General features: G+C 39.6%; 1 protein-coding gene across 2 annotated transcripts in view; it reads left to right on the top strand.

Annotated features, from left to right (window-relative positions):
• The window catches only part of Chn1 (chimerin 1), a 150584-nt gene that overhangs the window by 113370 nt on the left and 17011 nt on the right, over positions 1 to 20203 (top strand). For both annotated transcript variants that reach the window (XM_021192913.1, XM_029536309.1), the window contains one exon: positions 13772 to 13856. In XM_021192913.1, the coding sequence (XP_021048572.1) occupies positions 13772 to 13856 (85 nt within the window). The remainder of the gene's footprint in view (positions 1 to 13771; positions 13857 to 20203) is intronic.

Genomic DNA, 20203 nt, shown 5'->3' with positions numbered 1-20203 from the left:
TTTTTTTTTTTTTTTTTTGGAGTTATTTGAAGGTGTGCAGGCAAGGGAATTCAGCTGGTAAAAGTGCTTGCTTTGCAAGGCCGTCAGGCTATGTTTGATTCTTAGAATCCAAAGTAAAAGTAGAGAACCAACTCATAAAACTTGTCCTCTGACCTCCATGTGCATGCCTTGGCATGTATGCCCCAACCATGTGTACACACACATACACATGTACCAATAATAATAAGTAAAATTAAAGCTGCTTTGTGGCTCTGCTATTCAGTGCCAGGAGTTTCTAATATATTCTGATGCTAGCCCGTCAGCTATATGGTTTACACGTGTTTTCTGCCATTTTGTCAGTAGTCTTTACTGTTCCTTCCTGCATGCTCCTTCTCAGGTTTAAAATTACCTCTAAGCTCCACCACTGGTGTGTGACCCAGCCTCAGCTTGTGCCCCTGGCTCAGTCCAGTGCATGGGCATGCTCCCCTGGAGGCATGCAGGTCTGCTTTGCTGCTGACTATGGGTGCTCAGTGGTTTGGCTTTTCATTTTTAATTACATGGAACCATTGGATAATATTTATCATTTGATAGAGCATTTGTGAGATTTTTTTTTCCTTCTAGGTGTCAGGAACCCTAACGCAGACTGGCAATGTGTCACACAATTAGAAGTCCAGGATTAAAAATCTGCCCCATCCTGTGGGGGTTAAAATGCATCCAGGACCATCTTCCAACTTTGAGCTATTTTGAGGCTTATTTTGGTACAGGATGGTGACAGAGGCTCCAGTTCTTTATTTTGCCAGTCTCACCTATTTCAGAAACAGAGTTTTGTCAGACTCAAGGCCTGGCATGCAGTTTCCTGATGATGTGTCCATGTCCATATCTGCACAGTAGATCCTATCAGGAGAATGCTAATTGTCCCAGATCTGTGCCATACATGCTAATGTACTAGTTTATAAGACAAAGAATATCATTGGAAATAAAGATAAAATTCATTAAGAGGACATAATAGTTTAAAGTGTATATATGCCTAATAACAGATTCAAATACATACAGCTGAGCTGCAAATGAAATAGACAGTCCACATCATAATTAGAAGTTTCAATAATAGTGTCAGTGATAGAATGACCAGAAGTAGGGGCATGGGCGCTTTAATCAGCCAATTTGATCTAATTGATATTCATAAAACATTCTACTCAGTAACAACAGGAAGGATGAACCCTTAAACTAAATATTCAGTTACAAAACAAAAACAAAATTGGCTAAGCATGGTGGCACACATACTTTTAATTCCAGTACTCAGGAGGCAGAGGTGGACGGATCTCTGTGAGTTCGAGGTCAGCTGATCTACATAATGAGTCTCTCATCTCAATGAATTAAATCTGAGTGCTAGAGAGAGGGCTCAGCAGTTAAGAATACATACTGCTTTTGCAGAGGATCCAAATTCTGTTCCCAGCCCCCACAATAGCCAGTTAACCCCAACTCCAGGAGAGTAATTCATACATCTGGCCCCAGGGGCACTGGCACTCCTGTGCACATTACTTGCATGCACACACATAATTAAAAATAAGGCAACTTTAAAAAATACTTTTGAGATTATAATGCAGTTACATGAGTTCCTGCTTCCCATCCCCCTGCCCTCTTTTCAGTTTGTGACCTTGTTCCTTCATTAGTTTTTTGGGGTTTTTTTGAGACAGGGTTTCTCTGTGTAACAGCCCTAGCTGTCCTGGAACTTTGCTTTGTATACTCAGAGATCCACCTGCCTCTGCCTCCCAAGTGTGGGAATTAAAGGTGTGTGCCACCACATGCATGGCAATGACCTCTTTTCAGTTGTTGTTATCTTTATGTATATATGTGTGTGCTACATATATATGTCCTAAATACAACCTCACCCATCTGTTACTTTTATGTTACTTTTATGTGTTTTCAGGGCTAACCATTTGGTATTGGATCACCAATTAGTAATCTATAGCCAGGCAGTGGTGGCACAGGCCTTTAATCCCAGCACTTGGGAGGCAGAGGCAGGAGGATTTCTGAGTTCAAGGCCAGCCTGGTCTACAGAGTAAGTTCCAGGACAGCCAGGGCTACACAGAGAAACCCTGTCTCGAAAAACCAAAAACAAACAAAGTGGTGTGTGTCCTCTCCCTGGGAAGACTATTTCTCCCACTTGGCATTCCTTAGTTGCTGTAGTTCTTTATGTAGGCTTGAGGTCTCCCCCATCCCTAGCCATTGTTGCTAGTGTGTCTGTTGGTGTTCAGCCACTTGGTGAGATTCCGTGGGTGTGACTTCTCTGACATCTCTAGGAGACACTCTCACAGCTAACTCTTTGTTCCTTGCTGTCATTCTGCCTCCTCTTCTGCAGTGATTCCCAAGCCTTAGGTGCAGGACCAGTGTCCTAGATCTATCCTTTACGACTGCATTTTATTAGTTGTGGTTCCCTCTCCTCTCCTATCCTCTCCTCACTAAGTATTGTAATTAGAAGATTGTTTTAAAATATTGATTTCTGTGTTCAAATTTACCACTGATATTTTAATTCAAGCTCATTTTTAAATTTTATTTATTTATTTATTTATTTGTTGTATTAATTGTATTAATGCTCTATCTGTATGTATACTTGTATGCCTGAAGATATCAGATCCAATTATTCATGGTTGCGAGTCACTATATGGTTGCTGGGAGTTGAATGTAGGACCTCTGGAAGATCAACCAGTGCTCTTAACTAATGAACCATCTCTCCAACCCAGTGCAAGCTCATTCAAGTAATGGATCTAATTCTCAAAGTAGAATATTGTTTTATATTACATTGGATTCTTTTAATGTTTGTATAATTTAGTTATTTTTATTTTATGTGCATTGGTGTTTTGCCTGCATGTATGTCTGTGTGAGGCTGTCAGATCTCCTGGAGATAGAGTAGCAGACAATTCTGAGCTGCAGTGTGGGTGCTGGGAATTGAACCTGTGTCTTCAGGAAGAGCAGCCAGTGCTCTTAACCTCTGAGCCATCTCTCTTCAACTCCATACTTTGGATGTTTTAAATGTTACATTTAAGAACCTGTATTGGTTGTGGAAAATGTATTTGTTTGTATGTGGTTGCATGTATGTATGTGTGTGTGTGTGTGTGTGTGTGTGTAGTGTAGGAAGCATTTGAGTGTCATATGAGCAGACGGTTCTGGTTCTCTCCTTCTACTTGAGGGTCACAGAGGTCAGATTCAGGTTGTCAGAGTTGGCTGTACTACTGAACTGCCTTGACATCCATAGCATTTGACATCCTTCAGCCTTGAAAATGGTCAGTTATAAGGGAAAGCTATCCAGAGAAAGGGACAGAAAGGATGGGCTTTAAACATCTACACTTTGACATCAAGAGTGGTTTGGTGATTTTTGTTGTTTTATTTTTTTAATCATTATTATGTTTTTAAGATAAGATTTCTCTGTGTAGCCTTGGCTCTTCTGGAAGTTGCTCTAAAGACCTTGTTAGCCTCAAACACAGAGATCCTTCTGCCTTTGCCTCCAGAATGTTGTGATTAAAAGTGTGGGCCACCATGCCCAGCTGTTGTTTTACTTTTTATTATATAATTTATATCTTGTAGTATGATGAAATGTGGACAAAAAAGCTAAGGATGGCAGCACCTGTAATCCTAGCACTGGGTAGAGAGGCAGGAAAGTTATGAGTTCAAGGCCAGCCTGGGCTACCGAGTAAGTTTCAAGTAAGCCTGAGCTACGTGTAGCAACAACATGTCTCTCACGATTAGTGGATAGACATATGGAATGACTGACTGGCACTGACTGACTGATAGCTGGGTTTCAGGTCGATGGCACTGTGTAAAGTGCCTTTCCGTCAGCACAGGTGTGTTTGTCTTAGTGTTGATGGAGCTGTGCATGATCCCAAGCACCTTCACTTATTTGTGCTTTAAAGACTCAGCTTCACTGTTAGAGCATTTTCTCCCACAGAAATAGTATTAATTGGGGGAATGGGTAGATTATAAAAGAATCCATAAGGAATTTAACTGTTAGTAATACCCTGTATTGGTTATGGTAAATGTATTTGTATGTGGAGTTGTGTATGTGTTTGGAGTTGCATGTATGTATTGTTGTATGTAGAGATGTGTACATATACATGTAGAGGCTAAAAGTCAACCTCTGGAGTCATTCCTCAGGTGCTATGTAGCTTGTTCTTATTTCATTTTTATTTTGTCTCTCTCTTGACCTATAACTCACCTATAAGGCCAGGCTGGCTAGCCAGTGAACACCAGTAAATTCTACAGCACTAGTGAAAGTGCTTGACTCCATACCTGGATTTTTCTGAGGATGGGACAGAAACACACAGTAAACACCAACTGAGCCATCTCCTTAGTCCAGGGAACGATCCTTTTTTTTTTTTTTTTTTTTTTTTGGTTTTTCGAGACAAGGGTTTCTCTGTGTAGCCCTGGCTGTCCTGGAACTCACTCTGTAGACCAGGCTGGCCTTGAACTCAGAAATCTGCTTGCCTCTGCCTCCCAAGTGCTGGGATTAAAGGCGTGCACCACCATGCTCAGCCCAGGGAACGATTCTTATGAATAGAATTAACAATAATTCACTATTTTTCTCCATATTCAAAGTACTGGTTCATATACCATTTAATAGGACATATTTTTATGGTTCTCATTACATGGGAACAGAGCGGAGAGACCATGCTGCCCCAATCTGGTCATACTGTATCAACTCTCCCTCTGGCTTATTGTTTATAGTTCAAGGCAATGTTCATTTTGTTATGTCCACTGGTGGTCTAGAAGGACTTTTATGGTACTTCCTTCAATTTTGAACAGTTTTTCCATTCTTGAAATATACAGTCACCAGTCTTTCCTTTGCCATATTGAATGAATACTTAGGTATCTGTCTAGAAAATTATCCATTTTTATCCAGATTTTCCAGTTTTATTGATTATAGGCTTTTGTCATAGGATCTAATGATTTTGTTGTTGTTGTTGTTGTTGTTGTTGTTATAGCTTTCTTTCATTTGGATACTGTTTCTCTGCCCTCTGGTTAGTCTGGTTTATCTATCCTGTTGATTTTCTCAAAGAATCAGCTTCTGGTTTTGTTGACTCCCTGTATAGTTCTTTTTTGTTTCTACTTAGTTGATTTCAGCCCTGAGTTTGATTATTTCCTGCAGTCTACTCCTCTTGGGTGTATTTGCTTCCTTTTGTTCTAGAGCTTTCAGGTTGCTGTTAAGCTACTAGTGTATGCTCTCTCCAGTTTCTTTTTGGAGGCACTCAGGGCTATGAGTTTTCCTCTTAGCACTGCTTTCATTGTGTCCCATAAGTTTAGGTATGTTGTGCCTTCATTTCATTAAATTCTAAAATGCCTTTAATTTCTTTCTTTATTCCTTCCTTTACCAAGTTATCATTGAGTAGGGTTTCATGTGTATGTGAGCTTTCTGTTGTTTTTGTTGCTATTGAAGACCATCCTTAGTCCGTGGTGATCTGATAGGATGCACGGGATTATTTCAATCTTCTTATATCTGTTAAGGCCTGCTTTGTGACTGATTATATGGTCAATTTTGAGAAGGTACCATGAGGTGCTGAGAAAAAGGTATATTCTTTTGTTTTAAAATGAAATGTCCTATAGATATCTGTTAAGACCATTTGGTCCATCACTTCTATTAGTTTTACTATGTCTCCGTTTAGGTTGTGTTTCCATGATCTGTCCATTGATGAGAGTGGGGTGTTGAAGCCTCCCACTATTATTGTGTGTGATACAATATGTGCTTTGAGCTTTAGTAAAGTTTCTTTTATGAATGTGGGTGCCCTTGATTTGGAACATAGATGTTCAGGATTAAGAATTCTTCTTGGTAGATTTTTCCTTTGATGAATATTCCTTTTTCTTTTTTATAACTTTTGGTTGAAAGTTGATTTTTTTCAAAGTTAGAATGACTACTCAAGCTTGTTTCTTGGGATCAATTGCTTGGAAAATTGTTTTCCAGCCCTTTACTCTAAGGTAGTGTCTGTCTTTGACACTGAGGTGCATTTCCTGTATGCAGCAAGATGCTGGGTCCTGTTTACGTATCCAGTCTGTTAGTCTATATCTTTTTATTGGGGAATTGAGTTCATTGATGTTAAAAGATATTAAGAAATAGTGATTGTTATTTCCTGTTATTTTTGTTCTTAGAGGTGGAATTATTTTTGTGTGGCTATCTTCTTTTGGGTTTATTGAAAGAAGATTACTTTCTTGCTTATTTTTAGGGTATAGTTTCCCTCCTTGTATTGGTGTTTTCCACCTATTTTTTGTAGGACTGGATTTGTGGAAAGATATTGTGTAAATTTGGTTTTGTCATGGAATACCTTGGTTTCTCCATCTATGTCATTTGAGAGTCTTGATGGGTATAAAAACCTGGGCTGGCATTTGTGTTCTCTTAGGGTCTATATAACATCTTCCCAGGATCATCTAGCTTTCATAGTCTCTAGTGAGAAATTTGGTGTAATTCTGATAGATCTGCCTTTATATGGTACTTGACCTTTTCTCCTACTGCTTTTAATAATCTTTCTTTGTTTTATACATTTGGTATTTTGACTATTATGTGACAGGAGGAATTTCTTTTCTCGTCCAGTCTATTTGGAGTTCTGTAGGCTTCTTGTATGTTTATGGGCATCTCTTTTTTAGGTTAGGGAAGTTTTCTTCTATAATTTTGTTGAAGATATTTNCTGGCCCTTTAAGCTAGGAATCTTCACTCTCTTCCATACCTATTATCCTTAGGTTTGGTCTTCTCATCGTGTCCTGGATATCCTGGATGTTTTGGGTTAGGAGATTTTTGCATTTTGCATTTTCTTTGACTGTTGTGTCAATGTTTTCTGTGGTATCTTTTTCATCTGAGATTCCCTCTTCTATCTCTTGTATTCTGTTGGTGATGCTTTCATCTATAACTCCTGATCTCTTTCCTAGGTTTTCTAACTCCAGGGTTGTCTCTTTGTGATCTTTATTATTTCTATTTCCATTTTTAGATTCTGGATGATTTTGTTCATTTCTTTCTTCTGTTTGATTGTTTTCCTGTAATTCTATAAGGAATTTTTGTGTTTCCTCTTTAAGGGCTTCTACCTGTGTTCTCCTGTATTTCTTTAAGGGAGTTATTTATGTCCTTCTTAAAGTCCTCTATCATCATCATGAGATGTGATTTTAAATCAGTACCTTGCTTTTCTGGTGTGTTGGGGTAACCAGGGCTCACTGTGTTGGGAGAACTGGGTTCTGATGATGCCAAGTAACCTTGGTTTCTGTTGCTTATGTTCTTGCCCTTGCCTTTTGCCATCTGGTTATCTGTGGTGTTAGCTGGTCTTGCTGTCTCTGACTGTGGTTTATTCCTCCTGCAAGCCTGTGTGTCAGAATTCCTGGGAGACCAAATCTCTCTGGGAGGAATTTGGGTATGGAGGGCTGTGGCATAGAGTCAGCTCCGGATGTAGCAGGAAACCAGAAGGATCCTGTCCCTGGCTGTTCCTTGGTTCCTGTATCCTGATGGCTTAGGGCAGGTCTGTCTTGAGCCAGGAATTTGAGCAGAAGTGGTGGTCTTTCCTGCATTCACAGGTGACTTAGTATTCCTGGGATACTAGCTCTCTCCCAACAGTATTTGAATATAGAGCACTGTGGCACAGGATCAGCTCCAGGTACCACAGTGAGATGTTTTTAACAGCAATAACAAGGTATTCACTAAACCCTAAAACTGAGGAGTGTGGAAGAAATGGCATTTCCTACCCAGCTGCCTACACTGTATATTTCTTCCATTTGATTGTCTTCATCTGTTCCCTTCTTTTGTTGCCCAGTACCATGCTGGAGGACTGAGTCATCAGAGCCACCCAAAGGAGCAAGCTGCAGCTGAAATGTCATTGCCACCTTCGCCAAAAACCCTCACTGCCCTAATGTTCTTGCCACTTCTACTAGTTTACAAGGCCATTTGCCTGAGAGGGACAATGAGGATGCTGCTGCAGTGTTCCTCACTACTTTATCTTCGTGTTTGCTATTTCCATTACTGTATTAAAGTAGAGTTGTAAATCCTTTGACCATGGTGAGGAGCAGGCAGCGGGTATGTTCATTACAGCACACCCCACTGAGGACGACCTCCCTGTCTTCCAAAGTCCTTGCCTGGGAGACATGTGACACTGGCCTTTGCCTCTTAACACACCTCCCATCTCACACGCTCTGTGCCCTTTTCAGCCTGGCTTTGGCTAGTGCCTTCAATGATAAGGCTCTATTGGGGTTCACTAATTAGAAGCATCTTACTGTTTAAACAGAGCAACTAACATAAAAGGAGTTGTTCAGATCATACATGCCTTCGTAATAACACTGTCCTTTTTTCCCCAGGTGCAAAAGAGGAAAGGGCTTTAAAGCTAGCCGATCATGCCATTTGGGCATGTATTCTTTTACTCTGTCAATGTGGAACAACAGCTTTAGAGCAGCCTAGGAAAATAATAGTTTTATGTGCTCCTACCAGGTGGCTTTTCTAACTAATGTTCCATGCTGCCAGAGACTGCTCCTTTGAATTATCTTACCAAAAGTATCTCCAAAGGCATTGTTTTCTGGTAAACTGATACAATTGTTAGTATCAGCCCTCTCTCTCCTGTCTTACAAAGCCAGTGCGTGTGCTTAAGGTCAGAAAGCAAGTGGAGGGTAAGGCACTGCTGGAGTCTCTTACTCATCAGAAGATCACTTCATTCCACTTAACTGTCCAAAACTCAGAAAGAACAAAAGTTTTGTATCCTCAGGCCAGGTTGGAGAGATGGTTTAGCTATTAAGAGCACTTCCTGGGGAACTGGGTTTGATTCTCAGTACTCACTTGGTGGGTCACAACTATCTGAAACTTGGTCCAGGGGATCTGACACTCTCTTCTGGCCTCTTTAGGCACCAGGCACACACCTAATGTGTAGCCATGAAGTCAGACAAAACACTCATACACATACAACTTTAAAATTTTAACAAAATATATGGCCTTTGAAGAGATAGGACATTTTTCCTGGTTTATATCCACTGCTCACAAAATCTTGCTGTTATATTTCCTAGTCCACAACAGTCTTAGTTAGGGTTTCAATTGCTATGATAAACACAGTATAACCACAACAGTCTTAGTTAGGGTTTCAATTGCTATGATAAATACAGTATAACCAAAAAAGAAATTTGAAGAAGAAAGGATTTATTTCAGTTTACCGCTCATCATCAAAGCAAGTCACGCTGGAACTGAAACAGAGGACATGGAGAACACTCTGGCTTACTCACCTTAGTGTGCTCAGCCTCCTTTCTTATATAACACAGGACTGCTCGCCCAGGGCAGCAGTGCTCACACTGAGCTGGGCCCTCCAACATCAATCACTAACCAAGAAAATGTCCTACCAGCCGATCTTAGGAAGGCATGTTTTTGTTTTTGTTTTTGTTTTTTCAGTTAATGTGCCCTCTTCCATGATATGACTAGGTTTATATAGAATTGACAAAACAAACAAACAACAACAAAAACAACTAACCAGAATAACAACTAAGAATCAGGAACTAAGAAAGGGAGCAGGGTGAGGACAGAAAAAAAGCTGGCAGCCTCAGAGGACAGGAGGACAGGAAAGCCAACCCTTAGGTATTTTAGATGAAATGACAGTGTTGTGTAATGCATGTCTCTCAGCTGTGTATTTATTAAGGCTGCAGTAGTGTCTATTCCTTAAGTGCTGACCATTTGCAGATCTCTTAACTCTTTCTGCTGTATGTAGGGTAGCATTCCAGGCAAGAGTCTCTACTGTCAGATAGTGGCCCACACCTGTAATCACAGAGCTGACAAGGTTAAAGCAAGAGGGTCTAGGGTCAGGCACACAGGCAAATGGACTGGGTATGTAGCTCAGTATAGTGTTTGCCAAGCATGTTAGCATGTGGAAAACCTAAAGGTCCTAGCTCTTGTGGTCTTGGACTTCTTGCCAAAGCCTCTTACCTCTACTGCCCTCTCTTTCCTTCTTATCCTTCCTAAGCAGTGCCACTTTTGACCTTTTCATTATAGTTGAATGTGTGTTACTTTTTTATTAGCTTCATTTTAAAATACAACCATTTCTATAAAATTGTTAGCACACATCAGTGTCTGTAGAATCGTGTGCTTTGTGCTAAGATCTATACAGATGAAGGACTGTTTCTTTTCATTGATACATGATTGCATGTTCTTGAGGGACACAATGTAACATTTCAACACAAGTGTAATACCCGAACCAAGATAATAACAGCTGCCTCACTCAAATATTTATTGTTTCCTTGTGTTGATAACATTCAAAATTCTATCTACTAGCTATTTTAAAGTATACAGCTAATTGTTGTTAGCTATAATTGCTCTACTGTGCTGTAGAGCATTAAAGGCTGTTCATTGTTTGTTTGTTTGTTCAAGAGAGGGATTCTCTGTGTAGCTCTGGCTGCCCTGGAACTCACTTTATAGACCAGGCTGGCCTCAAACTCATAGATCTGCCTCTAGTGCTGGGATAGAAGGTGTGTGCTACCACACCTCACTAAAGGTTGTTCTTAAACCAGGTAGCACTTGCCTATAATTCCAAATTTTGGGAAATGGAAGTAGAAAGGGTTGGAATTCAGTCAGTCTTGGCAACAATCATTATCAGCCTGTGTTATGTGAGACCCAGGGTGCGAGAGGAAGCAGGGTTCCTCCTATCTAGCTAACTCATTCAACGGCAACTGTCTCCCAATTCTATCTCTATTCCCCCTAAGGACCATCCATCCTCCATCAGTGGCCTCTCTCTCCCTGCCTCCCTTTCCCTTCCAAACTCACTGGCTCTCTCTGCTTTTCTTTCCCACGTGTCAGGTCTTAAATTTTAGTCATTAGCCTGGCTCTTTCCCATGTCCATCACTTCCAGTTATCTCCTGTCATTTGTGCTGCCCAAATTCATGCCCACTCCACCCAACCTGGTGGCTACCCTCTCTCTCTCTCTCTCTCTCTCTCTCTCTCTCTCTCNCACACACACACACACACACACACACACACACACACACACGTGCGCGCGCGCGCTTTGATCCCATAAGACTTTATTACCTCTGCTCAGAATTAAGCTCAGAGGCTGTATCTTAAGCCTGAACAGTGTCTCCCTCTCTAGCCTCATACTCTAGACACTCCCATGGGCACTTCACACTGTCTTCAAGATTAAATCCACCATGGCTTCCCTAATCCTACATCCTTTCTATCTTTGTGTCTGTCATTAGTAAATGTTCATGATAAATACAATACTCCATTAATGAATGAACTCTCTATTTGTTTTGATGACCTCTGGAAAAACAAAAAGATAGAAGAGGCACAGTCCATTGTCATGGAATGACTGTGATCACAGAATGAAGGAAATATAAGGCATGTGAATTTTAGATGTAAAATGTCCACAGGGAATCTGGTTAACTGTACTATATAAGCAGAAGTTAAGCTAGGGCTGATGCTTCTAACACAGTTTGCTGGGAACTATGCAAGCTACTTCTAAACATTTTTTTTTAAGAACAGAATATCCATAATTGGTTCAGAATGCCATTATAAAAAATCTCTACTGGCCTGAAGTGTATGAGTACTGTTCCTTAACAGCTGCTTTCTGACATACACATGCAACCTTTGATTAGAGAACATGGGGCTGAACAGTTAAAACAGTTCAGCATGTGTCATAGGAACAAGCGCCCTGTGTCTTTTAAAGTGTCACATACACCACTGCTCTCATGGGGCAGGAAGGGGCAGTGTTAACGTTGGTAGTCAGTGCTCTTATGGTTAAGTAATAAACCAAGCACCATCTACTATTTGTTGTATGGTGTAACTTCAGATGCTTCACCATGAGGTAAATGATAGGTACAAAGGCCTTCTGGCTACGTATTCCATATTCTCATTCCATTTTTATTCACCTAGATATTTAGTAAGTAATACATACTTTTCATGAAACCTGGCAACCTGTAGGCCAATTTGTATCCCAAAGACTTTCTCCAAAGTCCTTTTAGGATACTATAGAGATTTCATCATCTTCATACATCTTTGCGTGAGCTCATGCCTGTGGTCTGCTTCACATTCCCATCAGAGTGAAGTGAGGTTCTTCCAGGTGTATTCACTCTGAGGAACTCAGTCGGACAAGGGGCGTTGGAGGGAATTTGTTGGTCTTGGGCCTTGTTCTAGCGAGTCCATGAAATACTTTGAATCTATGGGCCCTGAACATCATTAGCTGTTCAGAGCCGAGTGTGTGCTGCACTCCTGACCCTTTTCATAAAAGATGTAAGAGCAATTACAGCTTCCTTTTCAAAATTAGCAGGAGACCTGGTCCTCAAGCTTGCATGCTATAGTCACAAACACACACCTATTTAGAATGAACTGTGGGGTATCCACTACAGCCTCATAGGCATATTTTTACCACTTCTATCTAGCACTTTGAATTCTGATATACTATATTTCACTGACTATATATTAGGGGTATTTTATTTGTATTTCAACATCTTTGAACTTATGTTATTATAACATAATCAGTGTTGTTTTCATGATTCACTTAGCATAGTTTTTCTGAATGAAATACGTTATACTTGTGACATTTGGCCTTGAAGAAATAATACATCTGTGTAAAATATACACAAATACATATTCATATCCTAGAGTCATTAGTTTGTTTCTGAGTCCCATTCAATAAATTAATATCACGGTTATGAAAAATAACACTTTTAGCAACATTTTACTCTTTACAGAATTGTTTTGGTAGATTCACACACTGAAATCATCACTCTTGGTGATTTTTGCCATATTTTCTGTTTCCTACAGGAGAGAAATTACCTTAATTAAGTCTGATTGGCAGTTAATTAACTGACCTCCTGTATCCTCTCTCTAGTGCATTTTCAACCATAATTTGCCCAAAACTTTTAAATATATAGTTTTATATATTTAAATATATATTTATATAAATGATTTTCAGATATATATTTTATCTTTAAATATATATGAGTGTGTATGTATGTATGTGTGTGTGTGTGTGTGTGTGTGCACGCTCAAGTGTATATTTAATTTTTTAAGACATTGGTTCACTATGTAGCCTTGGCTGACTGGAAAATCATAGAGCCACCTTCTGCCTCCTCAGTGCTGGGATTAAAAGCACGGGCCACTACACCAGGCTATATTTTTTTCTATTTCTGTTATTTAATGTGTAGAGTTCAGATTTGTGGCTTCTCTGTTCTGGTAATATTTTTCACCAGCGTTAGAATTTTTTACTTTTCTTGTGCATAAAAGTCTGTGAGAGACAATGACTAGCCTGGTCACAGGCCTGAGATGCCAGCTTTCAGTTTCTCATTAACTGTAGCTTTTGTAGATACAAAGTACTATTGTTTGTTAACATAGTAAATATCAAATGTTTTGGAGAAATTGGCTCTTTTTTATGATTCACTTGTTCCCAGAGTCACTTTAAGATTTGTGACCTACTGTTGCCACAGAAGCTGGATCATCTGATGAAATTAAATTCTTAGATTCAAGACACTGTCAACCCTGCCTCTTCCCCTTCAAGCCGTTGCACTCAGACATGTCAGTGTTTGCCTAGCATGCAGAGGAGGCACCTTGTGCCTGAGGAGACTCAGTGGAAAATTCCATGGTAGACATTGTTTCCAGAAGGAAATTGCAGTCTATCGATTTGATGTGTCATCGCTTCTAAAAGAAGAAATGAAGCTCTGAAAACACTGTCACTTGTCATTCCACTCAGTCAGTCTTTCTAAATGTAGCGTGCTGCATCTTGAGTTCAGTGTGGCTTGTGTAGTGCTGCTTTGATCCACGACAGCCTCCTCACAGATGTCTCTCTCCCGTCTCTCCACTTTGCCTATTCCTCAGGTGCATACGTTCCGAGGGCCACACTGGTGTGAATACTGTGCCAACTTCATGTGGGGCCTCATTGCTCAGGGAGTGAAATGTGCAGGTAAGAGCTCCCTCTTCCCATTCCGTCAACTGCCACGCTGAAGCCTGGCTTGTCATCTGTCCTTTGCCTTCTCACTGGCTGGGCAGAGCAGTAGGGGTATATTTAAGTCCCCAAAAAGGAAGAGGCCAGCTTGTTTCAGAAGCTCAAAGGAGATGAAAGCAAGGTGGTTATATTCAACATTTGGCCTTGGTGTTGCTTTAACTACATCTATAGATTTTTTTTTTAAAGCAGTGTACAAGGACATATGTTGCCTAGGAAACAGAATTTTAAAGCTGACTTGTTAAATGGAATTGTCCTTACTAAGTTTTGTTTTTTTTTTAATCAGTCAAAGCTGTAAAATAAGAAAGTCTGCAAATTTATGTTCAAAGATGACTATCAAATTCCAAAAAAGCACTTAGTCATTAATGTTTTCTTTGTGACACATAAAGATATTGAATGTAACAAATCTTTTCTGTGAACAATGATGATGGTGTTTTAGGTTTTCATTTAGGTTAACTGTTACTCATTAGGAAACACTCAATGTGATGGGCTAAAGAGATGACTCAGAGGTTGACAGCAATTGTTGTCCTTGCAGAGGACCTAGATGCAGTTCCCAGCACCATATGGTGGCTCAGAACCATCTGAAGCTCTAGCTCCAGGGGAACCCAGTGCCTTCTTCTGAATTCTGTGCACACCAGGCCAATATGTGGTACATGTAGATGTATGTAGGCAAAACATTCATACACATAAAAGAAAGAAACCTTCATTTAAATGTAAAAAGATAAATTTGTGGGGCTGGAGAGATGGCTCAGTGGTTAAGAACAATGACTGTTCTTTCAGAGGAGCTGAGTTCAATTCCCAGCACCTACATGATCTGTAACTCTAGTTCCAGGGGATCCAACAGCCTCATACATATGCAAGCAAAATACTAGTGCACATAAAAGTAAAAATAAATTATTAAAAAAAAAAAGCAATGGAGAAATTCTTGAGCTGTGCACACTGACTTGTAGCTTTAATCCCAGCACTTGGGAGGCAGAGGCAGGTGGATTTCTGAGTTCGAGGCCAGCCTGGTCTACAGAGTGAGTTACAGGACAGCCAGGGCTACACAGAGAAATCCAAGCTCAAAAAACCAAAAAAAGAAAAAATTCTTGACATATAAAAGCACATTTTAAAGACAATTTAGATATGTTTCCCCAAATTAGAATCCTGATACCCCTGAATAAATGTAATTTTCTCTGTCCCACCAATGTGTATGTATGTATATGCACAGTGCAAGAATTTGTTATATTTTGTGAAATGAAATAATAATTCATGTCATGTGAAATTTATTGGTATTCTCAATACTTCCCAGACTACCTAATAGCATGGCCTTAAAAATATTATTTAAAATTTAAATATGTAGTATTTGCTCTAAACAGTAAGTATGTTTATGATTAAAGTTGGGCTGTTTAATTTTTAAAACTCTGAAGCATCTTTCATGTCTTTTAGCATAAGGCTTTTACTCAGTATATGGTAACAGGGCTGGGGATGTGATTCAGTTGGTAGAGTAGTTGCTTACCATGCTCTATGCCCTGGGTTTAATCCCTAGGGCCTCACAGAACCAAGCATGGTGTCATACGCATGCAGTCCCAGCACTGCAGAGGGGACAGCAGAAGGTTAAATAGTTCAAGGTGATACTTAGCGTGTTTGTGAGTACAAGATCAGCCTGAGATGCATACGACTCTGCCCTTTTTATTTTTTGAAGTAAATTATTTCAAAATGATAATGACCAGAATTTACACTGCATTACACTCATTTCTCTTACCCTATTATCAAACTGAATATTTTTGTTGTGCATTATATACATTTTTGTGTGTGTGTTACTAATTTTCATTTCCTTGGTGTAGCTCTATGTATTGTGTGTGAACAGGCCAACTCTTCTCTTTCCAACTATTCTCTGAACATCAGTTTCTAGACAAGTGTCACAGGCCAGGCCCATCAGGATGCTCCCTGCCATGGGGAGAAGGATAAAAATGGCACAGGGGGACTCATGTGTGCAGAGGGCACCTCTCCAGAGTATCTCAGCTCTGCAACAGGTTTCAGAGTCCACAAGGAAGCCTCCTTGGATGGCTGTGCTCATGTCTCTGAACTGGAGGACAGTAGCAAGGGCTGGAAAGCATGTGTCAAGTATGATAGGAAGACCGTTGACACCAGGAGCTCTCAGCCTTCCTAAGCCTGCAACCAACCCTAATCCTGCTCTTCATATTGTGGTGACCCCAACCATAAAATTATTTTCATTGCTACTTCATGACTGTAATTTTGTTACTGCTATAAATTATAATGTAAATACCTGATATGCAGGATATTTGATATGTCACTCCTTTGAAAGTATTGGTTGACCCTAAAGGTTGAGAACCACTGATCTACACTGTTCAAAGGCAGGTGGCATACTCCCTCCACAGCTGGGTCACCCGCTCCAAGAGTGATGGTCCCAGTCAGCTTCATTTGTAAGACATCCTTGACCAGCTGACGCCAAGAGAGTTTCTTAGCATTTGGCAGTCACTAACAAAAGGTTTTCTATGAAATAAGGTTGTGTACTGTTTACATTTTGAAAGAATGAAGACCATGTACATGAGAATCCTGACAGCTGCCAGCAAAAACCAGACCCACTGTGTCTGAGTATATGGTAATATGCTATAGTCCCAAATCATATTTGGAAAAAATGTCTTGGGACAGCTGTTTTAGGGATAACAGAATAAACAAGAAGAAGTAAAACAATCTACTTCTGCCCCTCAGCACCCACCTTCATAGCCTCCATCTCTTACCAGGGGCAAAGTGCAGAAAAGGGGGATTTCGTTCTGTCCATTAATATGTTATATAATGTAAGCACATGTCAACCTTTGTTTTTACTGGGGGGTTGGCATGGAACTCAGTAGACTGCTTGCCACACGTGGTTCATTCCCCAGCACACTTTTTTTAAGAAACTGGGCATCGCATGTGCAGGGTTTAGTGTTCCAGTGCTTAGGAGAAGGAGCCACGGTTAGAAGTTTGGGTCATTCTCAGCTACATAGAGAGTTCCAGTCAGGCCTAGACTAGAGGAGACCCTGACTCAAAAAACAAGCAAACAAACAAACAAATCACAAACTTACCATGATGGTCTTCAGAAAACAAAACAAAATAATCATTTTTATTCTACTTTTTGTAAATAGGGTCTACTGTAATAGATATAGCCTCCTAGTGCTCAGGAGGTAGAGACCTACTGAGTTTAAGACTAACCTGGTCCACACAGCGAGACCCAGGCCAGTCAGAGCTATGCAGTGAGACCCTGTCTTTAAAAAAAAAAAAAAAAAAAAAAAAAAAAAAAAAAAAAAAACCAATTAGATTTGTATTGAAGTTTTTAGATCTAATGTGCCTCTGGACTCATCTAACCTTTGAGCCCCCTACTTTATCTAAAACAGAATCCAAAGACTAAATACTAGAGGGCATAGACTCACTGTGCTAGGCGGAGTAGCAGTCACATTCCTGGGAACTTTGCAGATGTGATCTGTATACCTGTATAGCACATGAGATAAGGTCAGAAGGACTAGGAGTTCAGAACGGTCTGGACTGTGTAGCCAGAGCCTGCTGATGAGCTGAGTGGGAGTGGCTCACGCCTCTAGTTCAGCATTCTGATGGCTGAGACAGACGGACCTCTCTGTAAGAGAAAATCTAAGTGCCCATGTTTTCTTGTTATTATGTAATCACTGAAGTTTATCAACCATCCCTCTCCCAGGAAGTAAGTTATGCCAGGAAAGAAATGAATTATTCTACTAGAATTTCGAAAGTGTATTTATTTTAGCCTTAACAGAAATATTCTAACAGATAATGTTTAATGCAGGCTGATGCTTACTTTAAAGCAAATATTTCAACTGAGGGTAGATGAAGCTCCTTTGATATTTTCAGCTCTTACTGTCATCACCATTATTGTGCTTATTATTATTGTCATCACTGCCCTCTAATAGGAGATAGAAGGCTTTCTTCTAATAATAGAAGTTGCTTTAAGTATATAAATATTGAACTTTTAGTTGGAAGAAAAAAATAACTTCTATTTTTATTAGTACCTAACAGTGGTGATTTTCCTTATAAGTTAGTGATAATCTGAACGATCCCTTTTAATACTTTTATATAGCTTCTTTTGGTTAAAAGTAATATTTTCATAAATATTCCAAGGTATAAGCCATTTCTTTAATTTTCTTATGAAAATAATGACTTATGATATCTATTAGAATGTGAGATGTTCACTTCAAATGGGGGAACAGATTGCTCAGAAGTTAGGAGCATGCACTGCTCTGCCAGAGAGCTCTAGTTCAGCTCCCAGCACTCACATCCAGGGCCAGCCAGTGCCTGTGACTTCTGCAAGCACCTGAACGGACATAAAAACACATACACAGAACTCAAAATGAAGGTCCTTCATGGTGAAAACTACAGGAGACGTGCGTTTAACATAGATTATTGGCGGCAGAGGGAGTTCAGTGGTGGGCCCTTACCTAGCCTATAGGAAGCCCTGATTCAATCTTTAGGGCCACTGAAAGGAAAATACTTCATAGTTATTTAAAATATGAATATTTATAAAACAATGAATAATTTCTCCTCCAAATATACATTACTATAATTCTGTTACCCTTTAATCTATCCTTTTAATATAAATGAATGTTGGTTACTTACTTCAGAGCTTGGGTCTCTGTGCTTTCTAGCAGTGCGGCATGCATATGCACAGAGAAGTCAGTGCATACATAACCAGACAGCCTGAGGTCGGTAGTCTAAGTAACATAACTGTTTCATTAAGAAATGCAGAATACAGTGTAGTGTGGATTCTGTAATTCTCTTTTTCTGTCTTTGTTATATATTTCTTATCATGAGAAATTAGAGGGTGAAATATAGTTTAATAATATCATAAAATTAGCCTATAAAACCAAGAGATATAACAAATGATATCTATGGACTTCTTACTCATTTATAGCTCAATATCTTCTGGAAAAACAGAGCTGTTTATGGCACACACACGCACACACACACACACACTATATATATATATATATATATATATATATATATATATATATGCGTATGTCTTAGTGGCAGACTGAAATACGGTGTGCTATTTCAGTGTATGGTTTGCAGACCATGCTTGAGGCTGCTGCATTGCACTGTGAACTCAAGGATGTAAAATGATGGTGGATTTTTTTTATTTATGTGTGTATAGTGTTTGACCTCCATGTATATCTGTGCATCACTTCCATGCCTGGTGCTGAGGAGACCAAAAGAGAGTCAGATTGTCTATGACTGGAGTTACAGATGGTTGTAAGTCACCATGTGGGCCACGGGAATCAGTCCTCTGGAGAAGCCTCCAGTGCCCTTAACCACTGAGCCAGTCTCTGATGCTGTATTTTAATTCTATTGCCTTTTCCCTGTGGTCTTCCAAAGGATTTCCTCTTGAATCCTGTTGGAAATGTAGTCTCTGAAATTATTCCCATACTTTTATATTGTTAAATGGGGTAAAAGGTATTTGTTTAGTAAATATTTCAAGTTTTAAGGCTGAGTTCAGTTATTGCTTGATACAGTTTTGACTGAATCACAAATATGTTTAGTAGCTGGCTGTATAAAAGAGGAGATGATACCATACTTTCAAAGGATAAATTAATGTAAGACTGTTGTTAGTGCCACATATGTTTTGATATGTGAATGCATTGGGTTTATGTTTTGGTTTTCATTTTGAGGTTATATATGGGGAAGGATATGAAGAAACAAGAATATAATGTCTAGGTTTTAAAACTGCTTTTTAAAAGTCCTACAAGATCAAGCACAGATAACTGCAAGACTGGTACAGGTGAAACAGCAATATTTTTTTTCATAGCAACATTTTTTAAACTCAGTACATGTGTATATGTATGTAAACATATATATATACATACTAGTACAATACACATTATTGAACAAAAGATTGAAAGTATACAGTTTATCTTTAGTGCTGAAAAAGTACTCAGCATATACAGTATGTTTTAGGCAGGAAGGAGTAGGCGGGTGGGCAGAACACAGGTTGGTCAGTCTGCAGTCCAGTCACAGCTCTGCTCTTCAAGCTCAGTAGCCTGAGCACACTAATGACTCATTCTCGTCATCTGTGCTGTGATGACTTGTCCAAGCTGCTTTCCCAAAGTCCATGTGTGACCTATGCTCCACCCATGAAGAGCAAGACAGAGCCACACTAGTACTAATGGCCAAACCAGACGCATAATACACTAAAAGAGTTGGCCAGCTGGCTTTTATTTCACTTTATTTTACCAATAAGAATAACACAATCTCTCTCTCTCTCTCTCTCTCTCTCTCTCTCTCTCTCTCTCTCTCTCTCTCTC

This window comes from Mus pahari, chromosome 3 (genome assembly GCF_900095145.1).
Source record: "Mus pahari chromosome 3, PAHARI_EIJ_v1.1, whole genome shotgun sequence".
In the NCBI taxonomy this organism is placed as follows: Eukaryota; Metazoa; Chordata; class Mammalia; order Rodentia; family Muridae; genus Mus; species Mus pahari.
Note: the sequence above shows the minus strand (reverse complement) of the source record. Positions and strands in the feature narration are given on the sequence as shown.